The sequence below is a fragment of the Oryctolagus cuniculus genome, chromosome 17 (assembly GCF_964237555.1).
Source record: "Oryctolagus cuniculus chromosome 17, mOryCun1.1, whole genome shotgun sequence".
NCBI classification, from domain to species: domain Eukaryota; kingdom Metazoa; phylum Chordata; class Mammalia; order Lagomorpha; family Leporidae; genus Oryctolagus; species Oryctolagus cuniculus.
Window position 1 is genome coordinate 65,933,004 of NC_091448.1, and position 17,340 is coordinate 65,950,343.

The 17,340-nt window shown below is 55.4% G+C and overlaps 1 protein-coding gene across 3 annotated transcripts in view; it reads right to left on the reverse strand.

The window, feature by feature from the left end:
* DHRS7B (dehydrogenase/reductase 7B) overlaps window positions 1-17,340 on the reverse strand; it is a 42,023-nt gene that overhangs the window by 16,233 nt on the left and 8,450 nt on the right. The window contains exons 1-2 of one of the 3 annotated variants that reach the window (XM_051839776.2): window positions 5,100-6,033; window positions 3,410-3,535 (exon numbers count right to left, since the gene is read on the reverse strand). The exons of 1 other annotated variant lie outside the window; for it this stretch is intronic. In XM_051839776.2, the coding sequence (XP_051695736.1) occupies window positions 3,410-3,516 (107 nt within the window). In that variant the 5' untranslated portion in view covers window positions 3,517-3,535; window positions 5,100-6,033. Of the gene's footprint in view, window positions 1-3,409; window positions 3,536-5,099; window positions 6,034-17,340 lie in introns of those variants that run through there. One more of the 3 variants, XM_051839778.2, reaches the window with a different exon arrangement.

Consider the following 17,340-nt stretch of genomic DNA (forward strand, 5'->3'; position numbering starts at 1 on the left):
CTCCGCAGTCTCCGCGCCCCTTCGCGCCCGCACCACGGCCTCGCACTAGCCCCACGTTCCCTATCTATTCACGCCCCGCGCGCTCTCTCTGCACGCGGCAGCTTCCGCGAGTCACACAGCATAGCTTACGTTTCCGCCACCACCGGTATTCAATCTAAGTTCCCCGGGCTAACCTGGCAAATTCAACCTAGCTTACGCATCTCCGCCTTATGGTTTGGCTTCCTGTCTTTTGCTCCCCGGGCTAATCTGACGGATTCCAACCTGGCCCACGTTTCTGCCTCTGGTTTAACTTTTCGCCTTTTGCTACCCGGGCTGACTTAAAGAATTCCAAGCTGGCTTACGTCTCCGCCTCGGCCTGCCCCCCGCGGCTTCAATTTCCCTAACATTTTTCTCTACCCGGTATGTTTCCCTAAGTTTTCTTCCAACAATATTCCTCCCTCATTTCTCCTGGCTTCTCCCCACAGTCCGTATCCGAGTCCAAGCCTCCTCCAGGTTTCACTTTCGCTTTCAATCTCCTAGCTTCCCCGCCATAGTCCGCATCCGAGTCTATGAAAGCTTTCACTTTCGCTTTTAATCCTAACTTCTTTCCCACAGTCCATATCCGAGTCTATGCCTAGGCTTTCGATAGCTTCTTCTGGCACATTTTCCGTCCGGCTTTCCCTAGGCTCTTTGCTAGTCTCTCCGGTATTTTCCCACTTCTTCCCGCTTCTTCCCTCCTAGGTTTCCTATCCGAGTCACGGCACCATTATGTCGCTCCCCGTCTTCGTGGAGGAACGACACTAAACCCTGCCTAGGCTTCATATCCGAGTCACGGCACCATTATGTCGCTCTCCGTCTTTGTGGAGGAACGACACTAAACCCTGCCTGGGCTTCATATCCGAGTCACGGCACCATTATGTCACTCCCCCTCTTCGCGGAGGAACGACACAGGACCCTGCGCTGTTCTTTTGTCTGCTCGGCCCTTCCCGGGTTTGCTGCTGGTTCTTCCCGGGTTGGCTACCGTCCCTTCCACCTCCGTGGAAGGGCGGTTCCCCCTAGCCACTTTCCCCACTTCCGCGGGGGAGCGGCACACCGCCGGCCGGCTCTCTCGGGGGCTGCACAGGTGTTCCTTCAGATAGATGTTCCCGGTGCATGTTGTCTCTCTCCTCCTTTATAGTCCTCTTCCGCCAGTCCCAACTCGGCTGCCCACACGCCGAGTACGCTGCTCTCCTCCAATCAGGAGCAGGTCCTGCTGTTTATTGGTTGAACTGGAGGCAGCTGTATAGAAGCTGTTTCCCCCTTCTCAGCGCCATATTGTGGGAGAGCAGATGCATAGAATAAGTCTTAATTCCAGTAACTTAGTCTAGTCCGAGTTGCTCCCCACACTTCCAAACAGATAAATTAAAAAAAAAAAAAAAAAAAAAAAGCAGACTAGCTCAGATTCAAACCAGGCCCTCCACTGTGCAACACAGGTGTCCCAAGTCCCCAATGTCCACCCCAGCCTGAAGCTTTAAATCCTTCATCAGCTTGGGAACATGCGAGAGTATGCAAAACCCTCACCCACGTACTAAGTGCCGCAGGGCCTCAGCCCCACAAACTTACAACGCTTTTCTGCTTTCACGTTCAAGGGCTGCCCTGACCTAAGGGAACCCCCCGCCAGGCAACAGCGCTGCCTCCAGCTGGAATGGCCACCACAAACCTGCCTTTCCAAATACACCTAAGTTCTTTTATTTATTTATTTATTTTTTGACAGGCAGAGTGGACAGTGAGAGAGAGACAGAGAGAAAGGTCTTCCTTTGCCGTTGGTTCACCCTCCAATGGCCGCCGCGGCCAGCGCACCGCACTGATCTGATGGCAGGAACCAGGTGCTTATCCTGGTCTCCCATGGGGTGCAGGGCCCAAGCACCTGGGCCATCCTCCACTGCACTCCCGGGCCACAGCAGAGAGCTGGCCTGGAAGAGGGGCAACCGGGACACCTAAGTTCTTGATCCACCCAAAAGGAACAATGTTCTTGGGTTGTAAAAAAAAAAAAAAAGACTGTTTTCTATCAGTCCACTTCTACAGGCTAAGTGGATGTGTTTCCCTCTGAGCCTACGTCGTGCCAAGCACACCCTGAGGAGCTGGGAATGAAGGTGGCATCACAAGCGCCAAGCTCCTTCCCTAGTTGCTGCTGGAACCGTCCCTGCCCACCACAGGATGCTCAGCCCAGGTGTGCTCGGGCCACAGGCTACGCCGAGTCCCAGGGAGGTGCCGGGCCCCACGGACCCTCTGTCTGGCCCCTGGCTCAGAACAGGCACTGGTGTCCACGCCATCCTGGTTCTGCAGTGCTGCCTGGGGTCTTCCATGGGGCCTGGCCCCTGAATGCAGGGACTGAGAGGGCTTCCGGGGGGCAGGAGCAGTAACTGCGGGGTGGGGTGGGGGTAGGGCAGGAATGAGGAGCTTTTTGCTGGTACACCAACAAACAGGAAATGACAGCAAGTGACAGAAAGCACGGGTAGGCTTTGAGGTAAACAGAGCTTAGAACTTTCACACAACAAACGGCCAGGCCAGGCAGAATTCAACCCAGCTGGGTGGCTGTTTGGGAAAAGCTTTTTTCCGCACTGCAATTCCAGGCGCTTGTGTCGGGCAGGGCTCTGAGCGGGACCACCCTGCCTTGCCCAGAGCGGCCCAGGGCCCAGCCACTGCCTGCAAGGAGCAGGGGGTGGAGAGGGATTGGGGGTGCTGCTTAGGGAGGGATGGCAGCACTCAGCCCTGGGGCCAGGGCCCAGAGCCCCACGCAAGGCCATGGGGCTTAAGCATCAAGCACGCAGCCTGTTGCCTCCCAAAATGCACAGGTTCCAGAGGTAGCCTGCTTCAGCCACCCAGCAGCCTGGGGGAAGGAGCCTAACCCTCAGGGGAGAGTGGGAGCACCCCGCTCCCCCCCACACCCAGGTGTGGTCTGAGGTTAGATGAGTCACGTGGGGCTGCAACACAGCTGCCCACAATGAACTGGCACCCCCACCCCCCACACTGCACAGAATGCATTTCCCAACCACTAGATTTCCAAGGCAGCCTGACAGAGCCCCTGGTTCATGAGTACTGGGGTTTTCTTGGCAAAGGAAGGACACTCATTAAACAGAGTTCAGTGCAGTTTGTCCGTGAGGCCTCCGCAAGCCCTTTGACTTAATGATGTCCCCAGAGGCAGCCATGATCCCGTGTTGCGACCGCAAGTTTCGTGTCAAGGCCAGCACAGCAGACAGTGAGCACACAGGCACCTGCTGTGCACCGGGGAGGAGCAGTGTGAACACGGACTGGCCGGGCAGGGCTCCCCCTGAGGAAGGGCCCCAGCGGAAGACTGGCGAAGCTTCCCCCTCACACCGCAATTTCATGCAACCGAATCAGAACTCAAGCCAGCCAGCCGGGACATGAAGAAAAAGAGAGAGCTACACACCGTCTGGGACACGTGTGGGATTCCGTGAGCGCCTGACTCAACAGCGCGGGCCAGCCTGGGTCTCCCGGCCCTGGGGGCAAACGTGGCGCCGGGTGGACAGGCTCCATCCTCGCCCACGGCCACTGTCTGTGGGGAGAGCGCACAGGTGCATTCAGTGTGGCAAGCCGGGACAGCACCGGGAGGCACAGGAGACCAGGAGTCGGCACTGACTCTCCCGGGCTGGGGCAGGAGGGTGGTGGAAGGCAGACTGCACGGCCGGCCACTTGGCTGAAAATCAGGTTCAGGGTCACCACAGCTTCCCCGGTGCACCTGGTCACAGCGATGGGCCCTTGGGGAGTGAGGCTACCAGCAAGAGCTGTGCCAACTCCTTCCTGTTGTCCTGGGCAGCCAGGACCTCGATGGGAGGGAGCCACCTTGCTGTGGCAGCTGTGGCTGTCTTGCCTCAGCAGGAGGGAACCGCGTCCCAGCTGCCACACTTGCAGACCAGGAGGCAGATCGCCCCGTGACGCAGGGGGAGCTGCTTTCTCGGGGAAGTACGTGACGCGGGCTCACTCTAACAAGCTTATACATTGAGGCTTTGACACCGAATGCTTCGTAACTGCTCCTCTCACACATACGGCCAGATTACGGCCTGGGAAGGCAGGACTGATCGTATTAAAAAGGGGCTAGGGAACAATGCAACTCGCTCACAGTTTCCTTTCCAGTAGAAGGGACAGTCTGTCCAGCACCCCTGTGAGCCCTGGCAGGAAGCAGGACAGGGACACAGAGGGAGAGGGCGGGGCCAGAAAAGAAGGGAGGAGACACCCCCACAACAGAAGCCGTCATGCAGTGGTCATCAGAAGGATGCAGCACCCACAACTGAGGCATATGCAAAGCCATCAACCACGGGGGTGTGGGCGGATGAGCCACGCCCACCTGCCCCTATCCTCCATGTGCCACCAGGTCAGGGCACTCTCACCTGGGCTAGGCGCGCAGAGCGGGGGAGAGGCCCCGTCCAGTAGGACTGGGGAAGTTGGGGTCGTGAGGTTCCCCTGGAGTTCAGCTGCTCCCCGGGGGGTGCTTTTAAAGGACTTTCAAACCAGAAATGAGAAAGCTGCTCTGGCCAGGAACGCCTCCCTTTCTGCCAGGCATCCCACCCTTTGTACTTGGGCATTTGGGCCCTGCACTGCGTCCCACAGATGGATTCTGTTCCCAAGACTCCCTTCTTGGCTCCAGCAAGACAGACAGACAAACACGACTCGTCCAGGAAAACAGGTTGTTGGTGTCCACCCAGAAAGCATGCATGGAAACGGGACACCTGTATCTGGGAATCAAAGGGGAGAATCTGAAAACCCTCTGAAGCTCAAGAAAGAATGAACGGAGGCCTGTCAGAAGGATTAGTTGAGGTACGGTTTGCCATGTTCCAGGAGAGCAGGCCGAAGGGCAGAGGGCAGAGAGGGAGCCCGCTCGGGACCCCGGGAGCACACAGGGCGCTGTTCCCACACACGTCCGCAGAGCCCTGCGTTTCCTAAGTGACCACCAGCTCTGATCGGCTGGTCTATTTAAGGTGACACAGCCACGGACCATGCTCGGGACCCACATCTGAAAAAAGTCCTTATCTCCACAAAGTAAAAGCAGAATAAAGCTGCTTCATTTTACTTCAAGTGTCTGAGAAGCTGCCTTTGACTGGAAAGAAAGAACAATATCCTACCTCAGGTGGCGGCTACGGTGCCCGTGGCAGGTCCTGGGCCTCGGGCAGAGCGGCTGAGGCCAGAAGCCAGAGGATACCTTCGAGTCAGCAGGCCCTCCCTGGAATGCTGGGACAAGCCCCGGCCGAGCGGCCCATGGGGTGTATTTTGGGATGCGAGCCCGGAGGCCCTGGGTTTAAAGCAGTGCGGGCTGGCACTGGTGGAGGCAGATGGCAGGCTGGGAGTACTTCAGGCTGTCCCCGGGGCGTTCGGTGCTGGGAAGAGGAGCCTGTGGCAGGGGACTCTGCTCTCCAGTAAGACGCTGAGCACAGCTTCACAGCAACCTGGCCAGCGCGGCCAGGGGAGGTGCCAGCGGCCAGCCCGGCCCCTGTGGTGCGGCTCCCAGGAGTCGGGTGGCCACGAGACAGGATGCACACGCACCCGCCGTGGCTACCGAGATGCTCGGCAGAGAAACGCTGTTGGTTTCTAGTGTGCCTTTAAAGTGAACCGAGTGTCTGCAAGAGGCCCAGCCCCCCGGGTGGACAGTGGACAACTTGCCGCGGTGGCAGAGCAGACGCAAGTCAGCTCTAGGGAGCTGGTTTCAGTGTCCCCGGCGTGGACAGGTGTGGGACACGGGCCTCGCGACAAGGTGTCCTCTGACCGAGATGGCGACGCTCATCCCCATGAAGAGACGCAAACGTGCTGCTGGCTCCCGAGCTGGCTGGCCGGGGCCATCCCCCTCCCGGCAAACGGTGCACCCAAAGCTGCAAACACAGGAGTAATAGGGCTCTTCACATTCAATACGGTCTGTATGCGCGCAGGGGCGAGTCAAGGACTTGGGCCGCTGCTACCCACGTGGGAGACCTGGATTAAGTTCTGGATCCAGCGCATGGAAGCTCGCTCGCTCGCTCTCTTTCTCTCTGCCTTTCAAATAAATCAATCAGTAAATAAAGTCTGAATAAGTGTGTGCCGTAAGAGGACCATGCTTATAACTTTGCACCCACAGCTGTGGGTCACTTCGGGTCCTAGGTCGCCAGCTCCTCCACTCAACTACTAGTTTTTTTTTTTTTTTTAATTTTTAATCAGTTTTCAACAGATTTGATATGTTTTGTAGCTACAGTTCTAAGAACCTAAGGATATTCCCATCCTTCTTCCCTCTTGGTAATCTTTGAATCCTAAGCCTAAGTCCTGTACTATGGCCTCAGAAATACTTTTTTTAAAAATTGAGGTAAAATTCATGTACCATAACATCAACCATTAAAAATTTAAAATGTACAACTTGGGGCCGGCACCATGGCTCACTTGGTTAGTCCTCCGCCTGCGGCGCCGGCATCCCATATGGGTGCCAGGTTCTAGTCCCGGTTGCTCCTCTTCCAGTCCAGCTCTCTGCTGTGGCCCGGGAAGGCAGTGGAGGATGGCCCAAGTCCTTGGGCCCTGCACCCACGTGGGAGACCCAGAAGAAGCACCTGGCTCCTGGCTTCGGATAGGCGCAGCGCCGGCCGTAGCATCCATTTGGGGAATGAACCAACGCAAGAAGACCTTTCTCTCTCTCTCTCTCTCTCACTGTCTATAACTCTACCTGTCAAATAAAAAAATAAAATAAAGTGTGCAACTGAGGGCATTTTAGTACAAAGAAGGCTGTGCAGCTGTCACCTCCATGTAATTCTAAGACCATAGGGGCCAGTGCTGTGGCACAGTGGGTTAACGCCCTGGCCTGAAGTGCCAGCATCCCATATGGGCACCGGTTCAAGACCCAGCTGCTCCACTTCCTGTCCAGCTCTCTGCTATGGCCTGGGAAAGCAGTGGAAGATGGCCCAAGTCCTTGGGCCCCTGCACCCACATGGGAGACCCGGAAGAAGCTCCTGGCTCGTGGCTTCAGATCAGCCCAGCTCTGGCCATTGCGGCCATCTGGAGAGTGAACCATCAGATGGAAGACCTCTGTCTCTTTGCCTCTCCTCTCTCTCTGTAACTCTTTCAAATAAATAAATAAATCTTAAAAAAATTCTAAAACCATAAATAATCCCCCCTGTAAGTTTTATTATTTGAAAAGGCAGAGAAACAGTGGGCAAGATCTCCCACCTGTGGCTCACTCCCTGAATGCAGCGGCCAGGGCTGGGCCCGGCTGAAGCCAGGAGCCTGGAGCTCCATCCTGCTCCCCTACAACCTACATGAGTGGCAGGGGAGCACCGTAGGGAGCCATCACCTGCAGCCTCCCGGGGTGCACACCAGCAGGAAGCTGGAGCCAAAGATCCAGGCACTCCTACATGGGATGTGGGCCTTCATCTGCTGTGCAACAATGCCTGCTCCCCCGGCCCCCCCTCAAACAGTTTTTAAAGTATTTTCAGCCCCAGAGTCAGCTTCCTAAATTGTATTCTGAATAGGCTCATAGTTCAAAAAGCTGTTCCTCAGGGCTAGCGCTGTGGCGTAGCAACAAAAGCCGCTGCCTGCAGTGCTGGCATCCCATATGGGTGCCACTTCGGGTCCTGGCTGCTCCACTTCCAATCCTGCTGTCTGCTATGGCCTGGGAAGGCAGCAGAAGATGGCCCAGGTCCTAGGGCCCCTGCACCCACATGGGAGACTTGGAGGAAGCTCCTGGCTCCTGACTTCGGATTGGCCCAGCTCCAGCCGTTTCAACATTTGGGAAGTGTCTCTCCCTCTCTCTCTCTCTGCCTCTGCAGCAACAAGGTGGAGAAGTGTCAATGCAAAGATGAAGGCGAGAACCTAATGTGTGTGAAAGGAGCCAACAGACCCTAAGCCAGAGTATGCGGCGGGAACCATGTGCAGGCCTCGCTCCCAGACACTCAAGGACAAAACACAGCACCCGCTATGCTGGCTGTGAGGATTTACTGAGCGCCTACTGCGTGCAATCTGTCCCAGGCTCTGGGCTGCAGAGAACCAAACAGGAAGGAAGTGACTGTCTTCACAGAGACGAGACAGTGGCGGGAGCAGGCAGGCCTGAGGGGACACCTGCAGCGGCAGTGCACAGTCAGCCTCGGGCCTTCTCGGCCACAGGCCTCCTTCACCTCTCAGCCAGCGCCTCGGGTACCTCAGCCAGGGAGCGGGACCCGGGCTCTGGGGTCACGGCGCCCACAGACTACGGCAGGGCAGAGAACCAATGCTCCATGGGATTTCCTCACGGCGAGCCAGCTCAGGGAGGTTTAGAGCAGGAACGAAACACAGCAAAAGCCATTAAAAAAAAAACAAAGTGTTTCTTTGAAAGGCAGAGAGAGAGAGAGAGAGAAAGAGACAGAGAGAGACAGAGAGATCTTCTACCCACCGGCTCACTCTCCAAATGCCTGCAGCTCCCCAAGTGCCTGGGCTGGGCCAGGCCGAAGCCAGGGGCCTGGGAACACCACCAGGACCTCTCACATGGGTGGCAGGGGCCCAAGCCCTTGGGCCACCTTCTGCTGCTTTCCCACGCGTACACTAGCAGGGAGCTGGATCAGAAGTAGCGCGGCCGGGACTCAAACCAGCACTCACAGGGGACGCCAGTGTTGCAAGTGGTGGCCTAACTTGCTGTACCACAACACCGGTCCCAACAAAAGCCGATTTCAGGAGTGGGCCTTGCGGTGCAGCGGGTTAAGCCGGTGCTTGGGATACCTGCATCCCATACTGGTTCAAGCCCCGGCTACTCTGTGCTTCCAGTTCAGCTTCCTGCTCATGTGCCTGGGAAGCAGAAAGGGATGGCCGCTCAACTGCCAGGGCCCCTGCCGGCCACGCGGGAGATCCCTGTGGAGCCGGTGGCTCCCGGCTTCTGCCTGGCCCAGTGCTGGTGGTTGTGCGCATTCGGGCAGTGAACCAGCAGCTGGAAGGCCTCTCTGTCTCTGCCACTCTTTCAAATAAACAAATAAAGACCCAATTTTGGTTTCTAATGTGCTTTTCTCACTGAAATACAGCAAGGTGGTCCACACACAGGGGACTGACTGACAGGCAAGGGGTAGCGCCCCCCAAGTCCTGACACTGTACCAAAGCCACGTCTCTCGCACTGAACTCGATGTTCAGACTGGGCCTGTATGTTCAATGGTACCAAAGGTACTCAAGAAATAGTGAATCAGCACTTTCAGGGCCTTTGTGACAGAAGACATTCTTCCAGGGGTGAATGGCAACGGGAGGCTCTTGCCTCTGCCACACGCCCCTCAGCTCCTACTCAACCTGCATCCCCGCCCGGGGTGTCCTGTGGCAGCCCTGACGTCCCACTGCCAGGGAGGGGCAGCCTGCGTGCCTCCACACAGAGCCCAGTGACGCCCGCGCAGCTGCCTCCCCCCACATCCACACAGCCCTCTGAGAAGGGCGTCTGGCCTTGCACCCTCTGCCTCCAGCACCTTCCACGCCTTCCCGAGTGAGGCCAAATTGTGGAGATTAACTGAGGCAGCCCTCAGACCACAGCTGTACTGCTTCTACTTGGTAATGCGCAAGAGCCCCAGGACGAAGCCTGAGGAGCAAGTGGACGCTCTGGCCCTGGGCCAGTCACCGTATGAACCACACCCGGCCACAGCTCCTTTCTGGACAACAATTGCAGACACCAGTAAAAGCAACCGGGATAAAGGCATGTCATTTTTTTTTTAAAGATTTTTATTTATTTATTTGAGAGGCAGAGTTACAGAGAGAGAGAGGGAGAGGCAGAGAAAGAGAGAGGTCTTCCATGCGCTGGTTCACTCCCCAGATGGCCGCTACAGCTAGAACCGATTTGAAGCCAAGAGCCAGGAGCTTCCTCCAGGTCTCCCACGTGGGTGCAGGGGCCCAAGGACTTGGGCCATCTTCCACTGCTTTCCCAGGCCATAGCAGAGAGCTGGATCGGAAGTGGAGCAGCCAGGACTCAAATCAGCACCCTTATGGGATTTGGGCACTGCAGGTAGAGGCTAAGCCCTACTATGCCACAACGGCGGCCCCAAAGACATGTCATTTACAAAGGGTTAGATGTGGAGAATCAGGGCTGGAATCAGATTAGCCTGAATCCCAACACATGCTGGGCCCCGGGCCTCCTGGTGGACTTGGAGAGCAGCCCCGCCTCTGACCCCTGGGTCTCTCGGACAATCTGCCTTACTGTAACTTATCCAGGCCGGCGGCTTGCCCGGAATCTGAGTTATTTATAGAACTGAAAAACGTTATTATGAAATTTAACTAGGAAATGCTCTACTCTCTGAAGCAGCTTCTGAGAGAGAGAGAGAGAGAGAGAAAGGGAGGGAGAGAGGGAGGGAGGGTTTTCCGAGTCCACGTGAACCTTGCCAGGGCACCGACCTCCACACTGCAAGCCCAGGCAGACGGGGCCAGAGGGCGGCAAGACGGACAGGGGGAAGAAACGCACAGAAACCGGAGAGGCTGCGCCACCGCCAACGGCTGTCCTTTCACCCAAAAATAGCCCAGCCAGCACTATCACTGCCTGTCACCAGGCCTCCCGTGTCACCTCAGGACAGGCCACGGTAAACACTCAATCTATCTCATCCACCGCTAGCACATTTCCCACTGTTCCGCACAGATACATTTCTCTCCCTTTATTTCTCTCATAGGGTTTTTTCAGGCTTAAAAACAAACAAAAAAAAAAAAAAAAAAAGGAAAGAAAATCTATTTGGCTAACTCCAAAGTATTAAAAAGGAAAAAAAAAAATGCCTGAAGTTCAAAAAATCTTTACTATCCATTACAGTCCTTGGCAATGCAGGTAATGGTGTAGGGACCACCTTTCCACGCTGCGTTTAAATTACAAAGGCAAATACATCCAGCTATGGACCAGAGCTAGCTCAGGGTCATAACGAGCATACTAAGCTTGGCCACAGGACAAGGCAAAGGCAGACAGATTCAAGGTCAAGGATGTGGGCCAGGAAGTGTAAGACCAAGTGTCCTGACTCCAGGGGGCTTGGCCCACTGCTGTACTTCTGTGCACCTCTGAGCATGTCTGCAATGCACGTCTCATGTCTGCTTTCCTCAAATGAGGCTGCAAAAGTAAATATAATCAGCCCTGTCACACGCATCCCTTGTATGACAACGTCGGCTAATAAATCCTCCAGCTAGCAGGCCCTGAGGAGCAAATCCAGCACCTTGGAGCCACAGCCGCGTCTCTCGGGGCAGCTCGGGGCGGGGTCTCTGTGCCCCTCACTGGGCCTGAGGGGGCTGCACTTTGCCAGGCCTCACTTCCTCATGCACTCCAGGAGCCAGCTGGGATCAGAGCCAGTCCTACCTGCATCAGAAGCACTATTTAAATGCAGAGCCACCCAGCCCTAAAGCGGGTGCCGGAGCTGGGCTCTCACGTCCTCTGAGGACAACCTCATGGGGGCTGCCACATCGTGATGTCCCCAGGACCTCTGCAGTTGCCTACAGAAGACACGAGACCCTGGGCCTATCCCGGGGTGACCCGCCGGCCACCACCCGCAGGGACCAGGCCGGTGCCAGCCTCCCTTACCAAGGCCCTCCACACCCCTACCCCAGTGTTCAACCTCAGCGCCCTCACCTGCCGGAAGCAGCTGCACACAATCTTCAAGTCCCTCCCCCCCATACCAGGTCACCAAAGGGAGCCCAGGTGCCTGGGACAGCCTGGCTCCCACCTCCACACCGCTCTGCACAATGCCTTTTTTGAACCCATTTGCGCCATCTTCAACCTCCATCCCTTCCCCTTCCTGAGGACTTGGACCCCCACGGCCCTGTGCACTGGTGGCTGTTCTGTCCCCCACACGCCTCACAAAACGGTCTGGAGGCATTTCACTGGGGTGGGAGGTGTTAAACAGTAATACACTTTAAATTGTCTTTTTTTTTTTTTTTTTTACTTATTTGAAAGGCAGACACATACAGACACACACCCCTCATCCGCTGGTTCACTCCCGAGATGGCCACAACAGCCGGAGTTGCGCCAATCTGAAGCCAGGAGCCAGGAGCTTCCTCTAGGTCTCCCATGCAGGTGCAGGGGCCCAAGGACTTGGGCCATCTTCTGTTGCTTTCCCAGGCCACAGCAGAGAGCTGGATCAGAAGTGGAGCAGCCGGGACTTGAACCAGCGCCAATACGGGATGCTGGCACTGCAGGCAGCAGCTTTACCCGCTACACCATAGCGCCAGCCCCCCTCAACATACTTTAAATTACCTGTAGGTTATTTACAACATCTGATAACACGCAAATCATGGCTACCCCATGTTGATCAGGAGATAATGGTAAAAAAAAAAAAAAGGCTGCGCATTTCAGTACAAAAGCCATTTTTGCTACTTTTGATGCACAGCTGGCTGATGGCCCCCGAGCGCTCACAGTCAGATACCCTGCTGCTGCTCCAGCCGGCTGTAATGGTTTAGTCGTGAACAAGAGCTTCTCTTTCGCGTTCACTCACTCTTCTCCAATGCTCCTCTTCAGACAAGTTTCTAACTTGCATCGCTCTCCCTGTCTGAAAACTTCCGTCAACCTCTCCTGCAAGGCAGGTCTGCTGGCCACGGATTCCCCTGGGTCTCGGCTCTGGCTAATTCTGCAGGCACAGGCTCCTGGCCGGGGGTTATCTCCCACTGCCCGCTCCCCGCCCTTGCTTGCAGGGTGGCAGAGAAGTCAGGTGAGCATTGGATTCTCACCTCTGGCTTCTTTCACCGTCTTTTTTTTTTTTTTTTTCTTTATCTTTGATTTTCTGAAGTTTCAATGTGTTAGCCTACAGGCAGCTTGTCTTTGAGTCCCCTCCGAAATTCACAGCACAATTTTATCCTCAAAGCAACAGCAGCACAAGCAAAGCCTCTGGGAGGTGGCTGAGTAACGAAGCGCCCTCGGGAAGGGGGTCCGGCACCCTGGCGGCAGGCTTGGTCCCCTTCCCCCCCTTCTGTCCTGTGAGCAGACACGGGTGACACCAGGTAGGAGGCCCCCACCAGACCCGGCTAGGGTACTGGTCCTGCACTGCCAACCTTCCAAACTATGAAATAATTTTCTGTTCTTTATAAATCACCCGCCCTATGATTTTCTTTATTTTTTTAAAGATTTTAATTTATTTTAGAGTTAGAGTTACAGACAGTGAGAGGGAGAGACAGAGAGAGAGAGAGATGACCTTTCATCCTCTGGTTCACCCCCCAAATGGCTGCAACGGCCAGAGCTGGGCCAATCCGAAGCCAGAAGCCAGGAGCCAGGAGCCTCTTCCAGGTCTCCCACGCGGGTGCAGGGGCCTAAGCCCATGGACCATCTTCTATGTTTTCCTAGGTCATGGCAGAGAGCGGGATCGGAAGAGGAACAGCCGGGACTTGAACCGGTGCCCGTATGGGACGCCGGCACTGCAGGCAGCAGCTTTACCCGCTTCGCCAGTGCTGGCCTCAATATACTGTCTCAGCACAGGCAGCCTGAGACGTGCTGCCGGGTGTCCCCAGCCTCCTGGAGCTGTAGTTTGCCGTCTGAGGTGGATCTGAGGGAAACCCCCATCACGCCTGCCCCGATATCTCCGGGCCTTTCTTCCTCCTCCTGAAACTCCCCTTGTGCACACATCTTCACAGTCACCTCACTGTTCCGGTTTGGTTTCTCCCCCACCCCTTTTTTTTCCTCTTTGCTTTCGCAGTTTCAGAAGGTCCTACTGTCCTGTTCTCAAAGCTCAGACTCCTTCTCTAGCCATATCCAGTCCTCTAATTAGTCCCTCGGGGGCCATTCCTCATTTCGGCCGCAGGGTTTCTCGGGCTCTAGCGACTTTTTCATTCTCGCTTAGATGTCCCGTCTCTGCTCACAGTACCCCTCTGTTCCTGCGTGTTGTCTACGTCTTACAGAGGAACCCTCAGCAGACTAATTATAGTCTTAGAAGCATTCCTGGTCTGATAACCCCCACATTGCTACCACATCAGACTCTGGGTCTGGAGCCTGTTTAGTCTCTTTGAACTTGGTGCTCTGTTTCCGTGGGCCTTTTAAGTTTTTTTTTTTTTTTTTGGGGGGGTGGGGGTGGGGCTGACGCACTGTGCAAAGGACCGCATTCCTTAAGCGAGGCTTTAGGGGTGCAGGGCAAGCGGGAGGCGTTCCACAGCTCCTGGGGTATGCACTTCACTAGTGCCTCTCAGCTTCCTCCCCCAGGTGGGACAGGAAGGCCAGGAGGGGCTCCGTGGGAGGGAGGCGAGCATGAGCCGGGGGTGGGGACAAGCTTTCTCAGAATGAAGTGACGCTGCTTCTCCCAAGGGCGGGCCCTGCACCGTGGGATGCCCTGCTGTGTTTCAGACTGGCGAGCTGCCTCCCCCCTGGTGGGGGGGGGGATTCTTCTTCAGTATTCACTGTGAGAAGCTCATGATAGTGGAGACAAAATTCCCAAAGGACCCTGTGACCGGGTCCACGGAGGTTTAAAACCTCAGGTGCGTCCTGCTGTGTCTCCAGCAGCCTGTCACGTACAGGTCAGGTTTCCCTGCCACCTTGCTGGTTCTCACAGAACTTTCTGTCTATGGGTTGTTTTTTTTTTTTTTTTTTTTTTTTTTTTCATTTTTTTTTTAAAGATTTATTTATTTATTTGAGCGGCAGAGACAGGGAGGGAGGGAGAGGGGAGAGGTCTTCCATCTGCTGGTTCACCCTCCAAATGGCTGCAGTGGCCATAGCTGAGCTGATCAGGAGCCAGGAGCCAGGAGCTTCTTCTGGGTCTCCCACATGGGTGCAGGGGCCCAAGCACTTAGGCCGTCTTCCGCTGCTTTCCCAGGCCATAGCAGAGAGCTGGATCGGAAGTGGAGCAGCTAGGACTCGAACTGGCGCCCATATGGGATGCCAGCACTACAGGTGGCAGCTTTACCTGCTACGCCACAGCGCCGGCCCCCCAAGCAGTGCCTTAACTCCTACACCAAATGCCACCCCGCTTATGGGTGTGCTTGCTGCAGTCGGTGTGATTCTGTATACTCACCTGTCTGTAATTTGAGGGGCAGGGGCTCACCCTGTAAATTCATGTCCCTGCTGTTCACCTTTCCACGTGTTCTTTGGATAAAGTGATTAAAAAAAAAAAAAAAAAAAGTAGCCAACTTCTAAGGCCCTTATGTGCCAGCCCAGAAACTAGAAGTCCTGCCACTGCCGTCTATGAGAGGAGTTAGTCATCACAAAACCATCGTTCCCACATACGCAGACTTCCATTTTATTTGCAACAAAATAAGCTTATCTTTTTTAAAAAAAATATTTATTTATTTGAAAGGCAGAGTTACAGAGAGGCAGAGGCAGAAAGAGACGGGGCGGAGGGTGGGGTCTTCTGTATGCTGGTTCACTCCTCAGATGGCCACAACGGCCGGAGCTGCGCTGATCTGAAGCCAGGAGCCAGGAGCTTCCTCTGAGTCTCCCGTGCAGGTGCAGGGGCCCAAGGACTTGGGGTATCTTCTACTGCTTTCCCAGGCCACAGCAGAGAGCTGGATCAGAAGTGGAGCAGCCAGGACTCGAACTGGCGACCAGATGGGATGCCAGTGCTGCAGGCCAGGGCTTTAACCCACTGCGCCACAGTGCCGGCTCCAGCTTATCTTTTAATTCCATCATCTGTGATCTTTCTGAAGTGCCCCCACATTCTACCTGGGGTCCCCACTTCCTCAAGTCCTTCAGACATTCACAACAGCTGTGTGGAGGTCTTCTTACGGGCAGCATCCGGGCCACTGGGGCAGGGGGTGCCCTGTGACCAGCCATTACCTCCTGGCCACAGGCTTTCCTCACTCTTTACACACCTTACAGCTTTTTGTTGCTAATTAGACACTCAGTAATTTTTGTTGTTGTTGTTGAAAACTGGACGCATCTAGCTTCTGACTGTCTGAAGACTGGTTTGGTTAGTGGTTTATTTGTTTAGTAGCCTTCTGGTACCAAAGCTATGAACTTTGACTCACTGCCACCTGCAGGGCAGTCACTGACACATCTCCGTTCTTGTTCCTGCTTTTATTTGTATGCTTGGTGTTCTACTAGGGGTAGCCTCGACATCTGTACAGCTTAGTGGTCAATCACCGGGCAGAGTCTGCCCTCAGACACAGCTGAGCAGGGCTTCCTGTGGGATGGGAGGTGTGTTCCAGGGGCAGACGACTTCCAAGTCCCCTGGGCGTTGACTTCCCACCAGGCCCTCTGCCACCTCCTCTGCAGGTGCACACAGCCGCCGGACAAGCTCAGGCCCTCCCGGTCTCCTCTGCTGACCCACGTTGTACTGCAGTCACCTGGGATCCAGGGGGAGTTTCTCAACCCTGTCTACAGCCTCTCACAAGACTTCCTGTCCAGTTTCCGGCTGCTTTACTGGTCCACTGCTTGCCCAACGAGGGCTACAACCTCAGAGCAGAACCGCTGCCTCCCCCACTCACGTGCCCCCAGGCTGCTTCCTGAGAAAGGGGCTGGCAGGGTTTGGACTGCTCTGGGTTTTCCTCTGTTCCAGACAGCGCCAGCCTCCTCTCACGGTGAGACTACTGGTTTCACGGTGGACTCCCGTCACTCTTGTCCGAAGTGCGATGACTGGTTTTCTTGAACAATGCTTCTTCATTTGTTGGAAGCCTTTGGTCAATTTCCGAAACCCTGCAACAGCCGTTTAGACACCTTTGCTCTGTGTACAGCTGGTATTTGAGATCTGTCTCCTCTCGCCACCATCACAAGAAGTCTTGCTCCTGTCCCAAGGACTACACATAATGATGTACTGCGAGATGTTACTGATAACAGGCACAAACACCCAATCTCAGAAATTCTGTCTCTCGGGGGCCCGTGGTGCCGCAGTGGGCTAAGCCGCTGCTAGGGACACTGGCATCCCCTATCAGAGCGCCAGCTCCAGTCCTGGCTGCTGTCTTCTGATTCAGTTTCTTGTTACAGTGCCTGGGAAAGCAGCGGTTGATGGCTCAAGTATCGGAGCCCCTGCCGCCCATGTGGGAAACCAGGAGGAAGGTCCTGGCTCCTGGCTCCTGTCTTCGACCAACTGGGGAGGGACCTAGAAGATGAGAGATCTCTCCCTGCCTCTCCCTTCCTTGCTTGCCTGTGCCCCATCCCCCTGCTGTTGCTCTGCCCTTCAAATAAATAAATCCTAAAAAAGAAATTACTCCCCTCAAAAACTCTTATCTGCATGTTCATCACCAAATACTGCCTGTCAGTTAGGAACTTTCAAGAAGAGGTATCTTAGGGGTTGGCACTATAGCTCAGTGGGTTAAAACTCCTAGCCTGCAGTGCCGGCATCTCACATGGGCGCCAGTTCGAGTCCCGGCTGCTCCACTTCCAAGCCAGCTCCGTGCTATGGCCTAGGAAAGCAGTGGAAGATGGCCCAAGTGCTTGGGCCCCTGCAACCTCACAGGAGACCTGGAAGAGGCTCCTGGCTTCGGACTGGCTCACCTCTGGCCATTTGGGGAGTGAACCAGCAGATGGAAGCCCTCTCTCTC